This window comes from Macrosteles quadrilineatus, unplaced genomic scaffold (genome assembly GCF_028750875.1).
Source record: "Macrosteles quadrilineatus isolate MER2022 unplaced genomic scaffold, UCM_ALF_1.0 Scaffold_3__2_contigs__length_128488019, whole genome shotgun sequence".
NCBI classification, from domain to species: domain Eukaryota; kingdom Metazoa; phylum Arthropoda; class Insecta; order Hemiptera; family Cicadellidae; genus Macrosteles; species Macrosteles quadrilineatus.
In genome coordinates this window covers 102,993,653-103,008,201 of record NW_026542596.1, presented here as the reverse complement: position 1 = coordinate 103,008,201, position 14,549 = coordinate 102,993,653, and the positions used below count along the sequence as shown (strand labels likewise).

At 35.3% G+C, this 14,549-nt stretch overlaps 1 protein-coding gene across 2 annotated transcripts in view; it reads right to left on the bottom strand.

The window, feature by feature from the left end:
• Window positions 1–6,176: 6,176 nt before the first annotated feature.
• Window positions 6,177–14,549, bottom strand: part of LOC128990964 (ubiquitin carboxyl-terminal hydrolase 48-like) — a 109,599-nt gene continuing 101,226 nt past the window's right edge. For both annotated transcript variants that reach the window (XM_054413646.1, XM_054413648.1), the window contains one exon: window positions 6,177–6,704. In XM_054413646.1, the coding sequence (XP_054269621.1) occupies window positions 6,679–6,704 (26 nt within the window). In that variant the 3' untranslated portion in view covers window positions 6,177–6,678. The remainder of the gene's footprint in view (window positions 6,705–14,549) is intronic.

The following is a 14,549-nucleotide window of genomic DNA, read 5'->3' as shown; positions in this document are numbered from 1 at the left end:
TAGTATGAAGTAATGTGAAAAACAATCCCAGGCTCGTGCCTAGCGTCCTAGGACGAAAAAAAGCCTACACGTTGCTAATCAATTAACAAAAAAAACGGTCCACAAGATATTGGAGCTTCTGTGAGGTGATAAGTTCTCCCTTTAAAAACAAATCTGCAAGTCACTTATGACTCCATTGGGAGTCATGGCTGTTCAATTTTGAACCGTTTGACAATTTTCAGAACGAAACTATTTTTGATTGCAACAAATGTTGGTGGAAGTTTATGTAAGGGTTTCAGAACGTGTAATTATGCAAATGGAAGAGAGTTTTCAATCAGCAACACATTTTGTTTGATTTGTTTTTAATGCGTAAGTTGTAATGCTTTAAAGTTTAACATCTCCAAGACCTTTAATTTCTTGGACGCCTTCATATGGTCTTCATGATTATGTTCAAAATACTTATGAAGTTTTTACGACTACCATCAATTCACATGTTATGGACCAAGGGGGTTTACAATCATAAAAAAAAACTACACCTATATGGGAGTATGTAGTATGATACTTTTTTGTGATACATTTAATTAGACCAACCATTGCGCACAGACTGCACAATCCATTAGTGTAATTTTGAATCATTAATCTAGATCTAAGTAACTTTACAAATTACCTAATCAGTTTACCATTACAGTGGTACCACCACAACAGCGAGATTGGAGATGACATTCGGTTGGCTGTGGTGGCAAACCTGACCTGACATCCATTATCTTTATTGCTTCTGTTTCAGAATTTCCTTGCTGGGATAGTGGAAGCTGCAAAATTTAAAATATGTTCTATACTTTGTTTCTTTGCTGTCTGGAAAATGCGGTACGTGAATATGATGATAAATACGATGTGTTATATTTATTTATTTCTGTAAACTCTTTGAAAAAATAAGTAAAAATAATCGACAATCGCTTATCATCCAGTATTATTCCATAATAGTAAAAAGGAATCTTAGAAAATAAGAATAAGAATCTAAATAAGAAATCCTGAAATAAGAAACAAAACTTTTGTCACTATCAGGTCAAACTCACGTTAAATCATATGAAACACATATTTCTCTCTGCAGTACCTAAAATCAAAGCATGCATACTCCACAATTTCGTTAGAAGACAAAGTACCTTTTAATTTAAAACCCAAGTGAAATTAATTTCCAGAAATTCAAAAGTCGCCTGCTCACCCTTGATTGGTGTTTGAACTTTTGATTGTTTAACTGAAGGAGCTAAAGGAATTACTCCTTTATTGACACTAACAGACAATTCATTTTCAATATTTCATAAATTGAAATCCGCCGAGTTTTTCATCTTTCATAAAGACAGAGTCATATATTGACAGAATTATTTTAATATCGTGTCTGGTCATGTGTAATTAAACGAAGGGGGAGGGGAGGGGAGTTTGTCCTGTCTCTCCCTCCCTGCGATTAATTTCTCTAACTGCCTCTTGACGTTTAAGTCGCATGAAAATGAATTGTATGACAGCGTACAGACTTTGTATAACAGTATGTTTGGTAATAATTGATTTGTTTTAGCGTATTTCCCATATATGGAATAAGCTATACCGTAGGTATCATGGCAATACCAGAACCCTGTACCGATTTCGTTTTAAGGTCCCCAGAGGCCAAAAACACCATCCGTTCAAATTAATATACAGTAGAACCTTGATGACAAGACTCTCAAGGGGATTATTAAATGAGACTTGTTATCAAGGTTGACTCCTTATTGAGATTGCAATAACATTTGATTTGGGGTCAAATATATTCAAGGGGATTTGAAAATGACACTTGTTATCGAGGTTCCACTGTATGTGTCCGTTAGCACAATAACTACAGCAAAAATATTCGATCGTATAACCAGCATGATCGGAATAAGGGGACGGGGGTTCATCGGGGGTTTTAAAGGGCAAACACCTAAAAATCCTAAAAACATAAAATTTCCAAATTATTTATCTCTAAACCATTTGTATAAGCTTTAAAGCAGATAATTTAGTATATTGATGGTTTTTGTACGGTTGTTGGTTATGAATGAAATTAAAAAATGTAAATGTAAAATTACTATATTATACCAAAGAAGAATAGGTCAAATGAAGAATAAATAAACGGCTGTAGTTCGCTTATTTATGGATATTTTAATGAAATTTGGCAATGTTTTTAATTTGTACTAACCTATCAACATTTCAATATAAACACACGCCTTATTACCTTACCTGTGCCAAAAGAATAAACTATCTTAACTGAACACAATTATTAATTAATTATCTTATTCAATAATTGTATTGAGTTAGCCGTAAGTGTGAACTAAGTAGCCTTCTACAAACGTTCTGAATTTTCCTCAATCAAACATTGCGTCTAAAAGTACTCCTTAACAATTTAAAAGCTTTGGAAAACGCCCTCAGTAAATAAATCAAAACGAAATATGCTTATAGTACGCCTAAATAGTAATAGTACAGAACGTAGATTATTTATTTACCCGTATAAGCTTATACAAATTTGATCTATTATGGTTCTGTACTATTTTTTCTCATTTCTATAAGTGTGAATTTTATTTAACATTGGATATTGTAATTAGTTTTGTCAACAGAATAAATATGCTATCAAAAGTAGAGTTTTGTTTCTGTTGATTCCATGCACGCTACAAAAGGCAATAAGCTAATAGTTACGATAAAAGTTGTACGGTAATTCAAATATTTTATATGAACTCTACAACATCGTGCATTTTAGTACTTCGTGTAACTAATGCAAGAATTTTTATTTTATTTTCGTGTCTGTCATAATACTATCTTGTTAAATTTGTATAGTGATATAATGCCGATAGTTTGAGTTTTAATCCGTAATGGGTATTTTTAAATATTCTTAAACACTATGTAAGTAAGTTAATAGCATAAAAAATGTCATTAAAATACTTATTATTGAATACAATAATCTGTTTTAACACTCTTACTCACTGTCCAGTAAATTGTAAAATTGAGAAATATTATTCACTTATCAACAAATATAATTGAAATTGTCTTTTCGGTGACGAACTCCATTAGTTTAAAAGGATCCATTGTGTAAGTTTCTCCCAGGGGCTTCAGGGGATTTGGTAAGATTTTAACACAATCTGCTAATGTTGAGAATAGAAACCGATCGGATCATTTGTTAGAACCGAGATCCGTAGATTACGGGGTTAAGCGGAGAAACAGGCTAAATGGAGCACACTGATAGATGAACTGGGATGTTTTTGTATGAAATAAATGCTCTTGAGTGAATTCCGATCAATTAAATATACTAGTTTTGAGAGAAAACTGCAATACAGATAGAGTACTCCTCACCTGAGAAATCTACCTTTTTACCATTTTATACAGGGTGATCAACTCAAGGAGGCCACCATTGGAATATCGGAAACAGTAAGAATTATAGAAAACTTGAAATGGGGGACATTCCTTTATTTTTTGTGGAAGTTAAAAACATTAATTGATTTTTTTTGTAATTCAGCCACCATTTCCCAATATGGCGGCCAACTTTGAAATTTCTCATGGTACCCTATATTTTATCATGTTTTTGGATAGAACATGCAATTTAAAAACTTTTTTATTCTTTACCCATGAACCCAATCGCTTATAAAATAGGAGTTACAGCCGATGAAAAAATTACTTCCGTTGTACATTTTGCATCATGTAGCTCATAAACGAGTATGTTTAGAGCAAAAATGCGAAGAATAAATGAGTCTTAAAATCGCATCTACATTCGAAAAAGACCATAAAATACAGTTTTCCTTTTTTTAAGTTTGCTGCGTTTTTTAAACAATAGAAACAATATTTTGTACTTAAGGTTTATGGTTTAGTCGAACCATGAGCTAAAAGTGGCCTCCGAACCATCGGAAGTAAATATAAATGTAATAAGTTGTTCGACTTCTTTTTGTTGGAGTAAAATCAGACTTAATGCCCAAAATAGTAAATACTGAGCGTTACCTAATTAAAAATACAATTTTAATCAAACGAGCAACTATCTAAGGTAAATTCTTTCAACTCTGTGTGGCCTGCAAAAAGAGGAACTTTCCTAAAATCATGTTAGAACGGTGTTAGAACCATGAACACTTATCTTTCACTTCAATTTCAGCACTATGGTCTTGACACGGTACAAATCATGAGATGGATACACACATAAAATTTAAAACTAGTAAAAAGCTTAAGAAATACTACAGTATTTAAAAATCTAGGTCTACAGACAGTTCGCCAGGGTGGTCCTATACACGAGCCTGGTACCATACCATCATTCTACACCTGTTTTCTTGGCTGCGGGCCGCTTGATACCTACAATTTAGATATTTAAATAGCGCCAATAGACTCCTCGATGGTCTAAATAACTACCGTTCTATTGCTCTTTTCTGTAAACACTGGCCTTACAATGAATTTCTGTTTTGAAGTAAACGCCCTCCGATTTGGTTAATCGATAAGAAACTAACAGGTGTTTGACCATTTTCCTGCTGTGCAAAGAATTTGTTCAAACTTGTGATCAATTCTGAATTATCTTTAACTTTATCGCTGTGCAGGCAGTTTTAACTATGAAACAACTTTACCAGCTTGTATTATTATAGTATCAGTCATTATGTGATCATTTTACAGTTTTTAGTTCTTGATTAACGCAGTATTGAATTACGCAAATTTCTTTGAAAAAATATTGTGTTTAACCAGTTTTTTAGTAACACTGGCATAGGAAAATTAACCCCTTATCGACTTTCTTATCCATTGCTGGTAAGGAATATTTACTTAAATTTAAAGAACAATAATTAACGTTGAAAACAAAGATAAAGTAGATACTTTTAAGTGGAAATACACATTGCAAATTTTTGAATTTTATTTCAGAGGTGAACAAACAAATAGCTAAAATTAATAAAAATGAAAAACTTGTACAAGCAACTCGATTTAAAAAAATTGAAGCGTTCATAATTAATCTTTTGTCACAATTGAAAATACAGTACTTCAGTATGCAATTATTAACACGTGGACCATTAAGAAGACAACTTTTATACATGTTTAAGTCCGGTATCCGTTATGGTGTTTTCTTGTTTGTATGTAGGTAAATTTGATATCTTAAGTATTAAGAAACTACAGTTTGCCCTCTGGTGTTAATAAATAAACTAAACTCTGTAGGATTTACTCTGAATAGAAACATTTCTGGACATGAGACTGGCTTTTAAATAAGAGCCGCTTTACAACAGAACGAGAAACCTACCTGCACTACCAATATCGTAATTTTTCATCAAATCTTTGGTTTAAAATATGGACTGAGGTATTAAAAAACAAAGTGAAGAAATGGTTTAAATTGTTTAATTAGACTAATGTATAAAAAATAACATTAAAGAACCTTTTTATGAATAACCTAAAAATATATTATATTATTAAATAACGAATTCCGAAAATCCAAATATCTTATATTACGTGATGTCTTGTATTTGGACAACTTTTACAGGATTGTCGCTGCCAACAATCATACATTTATTTTTAACTAAAAAGGACAACACGCAAAATTAGCTATGTTTTGTAAGCAATTTATCCTACGAGATCGTAATTAGGTCAACCACCACACAATTAACGCCTTATATTTTGCTCAATATTATGGAAAACTGATTAAATATGATGATTTCTCGAGAAAATTATAGAAAGCAAAACAATACAAAAACGTTATGTAAAAATTCCGACCAATTTGTAGCACTAACTGAGGCGCTAAAAATTTCAAAGTATCGTACTTTCCACGTTTACACGTCACAACCGTCAATAAAACAGTTACACTCAATAACAGTCAATTAAGTTGACAAAAAATTATTAACTGTACAAATAAATAATATATGCTAACCCACAGAGGAAAAACAACAAAAAACACGTTGATGAATTTATTAATTTCGTCAGAAATTAACGCCGAAACTCGGCGGAGTCTAAGTCCTCCGTCGGCCTCCGACGGAATTCTGAAACGCGACGGAGATTCCGTCGTGCATAAAAGGGTCCCATTTGATCCCATGTTAAAACACTCACCGACGGAAAGCCCGATAGATTCTGATAGATTCCGCCCGACGGAAAACGCCGTGCATAAAAGAGGCATTAGGTATACCTTTTACCTTTGGTTATTTTCTTGACGACAAACAGTTGAATGCCAAAAATTAATCAACAAATGCATGAATAATAAAATATGTTTTAAATATCTTTTATAATAATGGTTCTCATTTTGTTCAAAATAGACGAATCTTAGCCTAATTGCATAGGTACAAATAATTGGTTCCCTTAACCTATACACATTTTAGAAAAATATATTCCACTTTGTACAGATAATTCTATCGACTATTTCATATTATTTTAATTATGAAAAATCAACAATATCTACAAAATTAAGACCAACATATCAACTTCCAAAGAAAAACACCTTTGAACAAATACTGTAATGTATATGTAAAACATTATTTTTTATTAATCCACAACTGTTATATTTTTGCACAGACTTTTACAAAGGTTTTGATGAATCTTCCATCACACGCCTCACTGTACATTAATTTTAATGCTATGTCATTTAGATTAGCAGTATTATATTACAATTTATCGTAATTTGGAGGTAACCAAACAATATTTTGACCTAAGTAAGGCATTTGGAGTCAATCATTCTAGACTTTGTAGCTAGGTTACAGGCACGATCAACTAATACGCCTGCAGAAGTCCAGTCCCTGAAACACAACCGATACAAATACAAAGATTATTTTAATCTTTAAGAACTGAGTAAACTAAGTCTATGGTACTATAGTTACTTATAATACATTTCCCCATAGGGAATCAGTTCCTATATCAGTTCCTATATAAAGTGATCACAAGACGACGACAGACTACAGTGCTATAGTTAGCTAGTTTGTATCCTCACATTCATTTGTTATACTTTGTACCATAACAATCAGTTCCTGTATAAAGTGATCACAAGACGACGACAGACTACAGTGGTACAGTTAGCTAGTTTGTCTCCCCACATTCATTTGTTATACTTTGTACCGTAACAATCAGTTCCTATATAAAGTGATCACAAGACGACGACAGACTACAGTGGTACAGTTAGCTAGTTTGTCTCCCCACATTCATTTGTTATACTTTGTACCGTAACAATCAGTTCCTATATAAAGTGGTCACAAGACGACGACAAACTACAGTGGTACAGTTAGCTAGTTTGTCTCCTCACATTCATTTGTTATACTTTGTACCGTAACAATCAGTTCCTATATAAAGTGATCACAAGACGACGACAGACTACAGTGGTACAGTTAGCTAGTTTGTCTCCCCACATTCATTTGTTATACTTTGTACCGTAACAATCAGTTCGTATATAAAGTGATCACAACACGACGACAAACTACAGTGCTACAGTTAGCTAGGTTGTCTCCCCACATTCATTTGTTATACTTTGTACCGTAACAATCAGTTCGTATATAAAGTGATCACAACACGACGACAGACTACGGTGCTACAGTTAGCTAGTTTGTCTTCCCACATTTATTTGTTATACTTTGTACCGTAACAATCAGTTCGTATATAAAGTGATCACAACACGACGACAAACTACAGTGCTACAGTTAGCTAGTTTGTCTTCCCACATTTATTTGTTATACTTTGTACCGTAACAATCAGTTCGTATATAAAGTGATCACAACACGACGACAAACTACAGTGCTACAGTTAGCTAGTTTGTCTCCCCACATTCATTTGTTATACTTTGTACCGTAACAATCAGTTCGTATATAAAGTGATCACAAGACGACGACAGACTACAGTGGTACAGTTAGCTAGTTTGCCTCCCCACATTCATTTGTTATACTTTGTACCGTAACAATCAGTTCCTGTATAAAGTGATCACAAGACGACGACAGACTACAGTGGTACAGTTAGCTAGTTTGTCTCCCCACATTCATTTGTTATACTTTGTACCGTAACAATCAGTTCCTATATAAAGTGATCACAAGACGACGACAGACTACAGTGGTACAGTTAGCTAGTTTGTCTCCCCACATTCATTTGTTATACTTTGTACCGTAACAATCAGTTCCTATATAAAGTGGTCACAAGACGACGACAAACTACAGTGGTACAGTTAGCTAGTTTGTCTCCTCACATTCATTTGTTATACTTTGTACCGTAACAATCAGTTCCTATATAAAGTGATCACAAGACGACGACAGACTACAGTGGTACAGTTAGCTAGTTTGTCTCCCCACATTCATTTGTTATACTTTGTACCGTAACAATCAGTTCGTATATAAAGTGATCACAACACGACGACAAACTACAGTGCTACAGTTAGCTAGGTTGTCTCCCCACATTCATTTGTTATACTTTGTACCGTAACAATCAGTTCGTATATAAAGTGATCACAACACGACGACAGACTACGGTGCTACAGTTAGCTAGTTTGTCTTCCCACATTTATTTGTTATACTTTGTACCGTAACAATCAGTTCGTATATAAAGTGATCACAACACGACGACAAACTACAGTGCTACAGTTAGCTAGTTTGTCTCCTCACATTCATTTGTTATACTTTGTACCGTAACAATCAGTTCGTATATAAAGTGGTCACAAGACGACGACAAACTACAGTGGTACAGTTAGCTAGTTTGTCTCCTCACATTCATTTGTTATACTTTGTACCGTAACAATCAGTTCCTATATAAAGTGATCACAAGACGACGACAGACTACAGTGCTACAGTTAGCTAGTTTGTCTCCCCACATTCATTTGTTATACTTTGTACCGTAACAATCAGTTCGTATATAAAGTGATCACAACACGACGACAGACTACGGTGCTACAGTTAGCTAGTTTGTCTTCCCACATTTATTTGTTATACTTTGTACCTTAACAATCAGTTCCTATATAAAGTGATCACAAGACGACGACAGACTACAGTGCTACAGTTAGCTAGTTTGTCTCCTCACATTCATTTGTTATACTTTGCACCGTAATCAGTTCCTATATAAAGTGATCACAAGACGACGACAGACTACAGTGGTACAGTTAGCTAGTTTGTCTCCCCACATTCATTTGTTATACTTTGTACCGTAACAATCAGTTCCTATATAAAGTGATCACAAGACGACGACAGACTACAGTGCTACAGTTAGCTAGTTTGTCTCCCCACATTCATTTGTTATACTTTGTACCGTAACAATCAGTTCCTATATAAAGTGGTCACAAGACGACGACAAACTACAGTGCTACAGTTAGCTAGTTTGTCTCCCCACATTCATTTGTTATACTTTGTACCTTAACAATCAGTTCCTATATAAAGTGATCACAAGACGACGACAGACTACAGTGCTACAGTTAGCCAGTTTGTCTCCCCACATCCATTTGTTATACTTTGCACCGTAATCAGTTCCTATATAAAGTGATCACAAGACGACGACAGACTACAGTGCTACAGTTAGCTAGTTTGTATCCTCACATTCATTTGTTATACTTTGTACCGTAACAATCAGTTCCTATATAAAGTGATCACAAGACGACGACAGACTACAGTGCTACAGTTAGCTAGTTTGTATCCTCACATCCATTTGTTATACTTTGTACCGTAACAATCAGTTCCTATATAAAGTGATCACAAGACGACGACAGACTACAGTGCTACAGTTAGCTAGTTTGTATCCTCACATCCATTTGTTATACTTTGTACCGTAACAATCAGTTCCTATATAAAGTGATCACAAGACGACGACAGACTACAGTGCTACAGTTAGCTAGTTTGTATCCTCACATCCATTTGTTATACTTTGTACCGTAACAATCAGTTCCTATATAAAGTGATCACAAGACGACGACAGACTACAGTGCTACAGTTAGCTAGTTTGTTTCCTCACATTCATTTGTTATACTTTGTACCGTAACAATCAGTTCCTATATAAAGTGATCACAAGACGACGACAGACTACAGTGCTACAGTTAGCTAGTTTGTATCCTCACATTCATTTGTTATACTTTGTACCGTAACAATCAGTTCCTATATAAAGTGATCACAAGACGACGACAGACTACAGTGCTACAGTTAGCTAGTTTGTCTCCCCACATCCATTTGTTATACTTTGCACCGTAATCAGTTCCTATATAAAGTGATCACAAGACGACAGACTACAGTGCTACAGTTAGCTAGTTTGTCTCCCCACATTCATTTGTTATACTTTGTACCTTAACAATCAGTTCCTATATAAAGTGATCACAAGACGACGACAGACTACAGTGCTACAGTTAGCTAGTTTGTCTCCCCACATTCATTTGTTATACTTTGTACCGTAACAATCAGTTCCTATATAAAGTGATCACAAGACGACGACAGACTACAGTGCTACAGTTAGCTAGTTTGTCTTCCCACATTTATTTGTTATACTTTGTACCGTAACAATCAGTTCCTATATAAAGTGATCACAAGACGACGACAGACTACAGTGCTACAGTTAGCTAGGTTGTCTCCTCACATTCATTTGTTATACTTTGCACCGTAATCAGTTCCTATATAAAGTGATCACAAGACGACGACAGACTACAGTGGTACAGTTAGCTAGTTTGTCTCCCCACATTCATTTGTTATACTTTGTACCGTAACAATCAGTTCCTATATAAAGTGATCACATGACGACGACAGACTACAGTGCTACAGTTAGCTAGTTTGTCTCCCCACATTTATTTGTTATACTTTGTACCGTAACAATCAGTTCCTATATAAAGTGATCACAAGACGACGACAGACTACAGTGCTACAGTTAGCTAGTTTGTCTCCCCACATTCATTTGTTATACTTTGTACCGTAACAATCAGTTCCTATATAAAGTGATCACAAGACGACGACAGACTACAGTGCTACAGTTAGCTAGTTTGTCTTCCCACATTTATTTGTTATACTTTGTACCGTAACAATCAGTTCCTATATAAAGTGATCACAAGACGACGACAGACTACAGTGCTACAGTTAGCTAGGTTGTCTCCTCACATTCATTTGTTATACTTTGCACCGTAATCAGTTCCTATATAAAGTGATCACAAGACGACGACAGACTACAGTGGTACAGTTAGCTAGTTTGTCTCCCCACATTCATTTGTTATACTTTGTACCGTAACAATCAGTTCCTATATAAAGTGATCACAAGACGACGACAGACTACAGTTAGCTAGTTTGTCTCCCCACATTCATTTGTTATACTTTGTACCGTAACAATCAGTTCCTATATAAAGTGATCACAAGACGACGACAGACTACAGTGCTACAGTTAGCTAGTTTGTCTTCCCACATTTATTTGTTATACTTTGTACCGTAACAATCAGTTCCTATATAAAGTGATCACAAGACGACGACAGACTACGGTGCTACAGTTAGCTAGTTTGTCTCCCCACATTCATTTGTTATACTTTGTACCGTAACAATCAGTTCCTATATAAAGTGATCACAAGACGACGACAGACTACGGTGCTACAGTTAGCTAGTTTGTCTCCCCACATTCATTTGTTATACTTTGTACCGTAACAATCAGTTCCTATATAAAGTGATCACAAGACGACGACAGACTACAGTGCTACAGTTAGCTAGTTTGTCTCCCCACATTCATTTGTTATACTCTTGACCATAACAATCAGTTCCTATATAAAGTGATCAGACGACGACAGACTACAGTGCTACAGTTAGCTAGTTTGTCTCCCCACATTCATTTGTTATACTTTGTACCGTAACAATCAGTTCCTATATAAAGTGATCACAAGACGACGACAGACTACGGTGCTACAGTTAGCTAGTTTGTGTCCCCACATTCATTTGTTATACTTTGTACCGTAACAATCAGTTCCTATATAAAGTGATCACAAGACGACGACAGACTACAGTGCTACAGTTAGCTAGTTTGTCTCCCCACATTCATTTGTTATATTGGCCTTCTCCGCCTCTGCCAAATTCTGCTGAATACACTTCCGTCGCCCGCCCTCCCCTCCCACCATCAGTCGCTGTCACCAGATCCGGCACATCTTGATCGCTTTTGTTTGTCTCCTCCGTCTTGACTTTGGTCGAACTAGAGTAAATTAAGAAATTATCTCGTATTAAAAGAAATAAGAACCTAGTTTCTAAATTTTTTGTGTTGATATCAATGCTTACTAAAATCTAATAATTAGATAAATTATATAATGTATTTCCTCGTGTAATCAATGAATCTTGAGGACAAAATTCCCTGACTTTTCCAGGTTTTTCAAACTGATATTATACTTTTTACAGGATTACTGCAAGTCGATATCGACCAATCAAAATCAAGAAATATTAGAAAAAATGTAAATATTTAACTTATTTAATCATTCATAAATACAAAACTTGTTTCCAACTATGTACATATCGATTCCATCCCCGTACCGATTAATAACTATCGATATAAAAATGTGTATCAAGTGCTGATGTCGTTCTTTTTGCCATTAGTCATCACCCTGGTAAAAACATGTTTAGGTGCAGAATGTACCATACCTGTAAAATAAAGTAGTCTTTCAGGAGAAATTCCAGAACTTTTTTCATAATTCCCTGACTTTTCCAGACCAACCAAATTCCCTGAAATTTTCAGGTTTTCCCTGAACGTACCAACCCGGAATAAGGAGATGACAGACAGAGTAATGAATCAAGATGATTCTTTAATTACTACACTTTGAATATTTGAGATTCAAGACGCGAGGCGAAGATGGGCGGAAGTGCAAGACGTACAAATAACTGTGCCAGTAGATCTATGCTGAAGTTGGGAAAGCTGACGTCCCCTTCAACACAACGCCAACATTGCAACAAATGAGGAAAGAACTAAGATGATTGTAAGATATGACTGACAGTCAGCTACAACTACTCTTGAGGACATGTTGTGGTGTAGATGATCATCAGAGTATTGACCGGGGGCGTGTCCGTGGGCGGGTGGACACGTAACCGTGCGGTGGTCACCGGATGTGCCCGTGACTTCCGGCGCGTCAACCAATTACGTGGCAGAACGCCTACCAGTGGTTGTGGTTGGGGACTGTGGCAGTCGTGCGCCCCACGTCCGCCACCACCATAGGGTAATCAGAGTATGGAAGCCAGCACCATAGAGTAATGAGAGAGGTGGCTTTGGCGAACCTAGTTCGTTGTTCTTGACTAGGTCTTCTCCTTCTCAAAACCCATATTATGAGTTTTGTTCGGATTAGTAAAGAAAAAGTGGAGTTCCAAATTGTGTCTTGAATTATTACATTAGAAAGACGTATTTGTAACAGGGTCCTGGATGCAACACATCTGTGGAGTTCGATTATAAAGTACAATAATACTGTACATACAACTGGATTTATAATTAGTGGCCAGCGAACACATAACAAAACTTGTATTATGTTCTCACTGTTAGAGGGAGTTTGCTTACTATCTAAAATTTGCCCTAAGGTTATTTGGACTGAAACAATAATCCATGTAGATAATAATGTTTCGGATTTAACGTTATAAATGGAGTAATACTACCTTCGTACTCTCCACTGGAAAAATAAACGTAAGTTGTATCCATATGAGATATGTATACCAATCAACGTTACCAAAATTTAAAACTTTTTTCTATTTAGCAATAACCGACTCAAGGAATAATAAGCTTCCTGTTATAACTAGGATTGCTTTCAGAGCATTGAACACCAGTTGAGCGGAGCGATCACGTTTCTTAATTGTATATGAAGTACAATCGAATTGTGCCTCTACAATCATTGGTCAGTGAGTAACTTTTTTACCGTAGTTTTAAAGACCACATTAACTTATTTATCTTTTGTATTCTTATCCCGTAGCACGGGTAAAACAACTAGTTTTCATAAAATCAATTTTTTTCCTAACAAAAACATTTAGTCAAATTAGTAGACTAAAGGCGCACTCAAAACTAATCCGATTCCGGGTCCAGGTCTTGCCGTGACACCAACGGTAATCTATACAGGGTGAATAAAAAGTCAAGACCCCTCCCTCTAATATTTTTATAAGTAAATATACAGAGATATCCTTTTGGTGGTCGTGCAAACTTAGCAGGAAGTTTTATTTTATGATTTGAAATTTTTTAAATGTCCACCAAAAAGGGGGGATTTGGGAACAACTCAAAAATTTTAAATGTAAACCCTCTTCAAGTGACACCTCATTATGAAGTGTTTACAAAAACTTAAAGAATGGTAAAAACCAGAGTTCGCTACCTCTTCTCTATCCAAAATGGTAGCCCGTCAAAAGTTTAATGACGTTACTGTTACATTAATTTTCTTGTGTAATAAAAAGTAATTTCCCTCCCTCTAATTTTTTCTTAAGTAAATATTACGGAGTTGTGGTCATGCAATCTTTGCAGGAAGTTTCATTTTATGATTTTAAAATTTTTGAGCTATCCCAAAATCTCCCCTTTTTGGGGGACATTTAAAATTTTAAAAATCATAAAATGAAACTATCTGCTAAGATTGCACGACCACCAAAAGGATTATCTCTGTATATTTACTTAGAAAAATATTAGAGAGGGGGTGTTGACTTTTTCTTCACCCTATGGGAAATTTT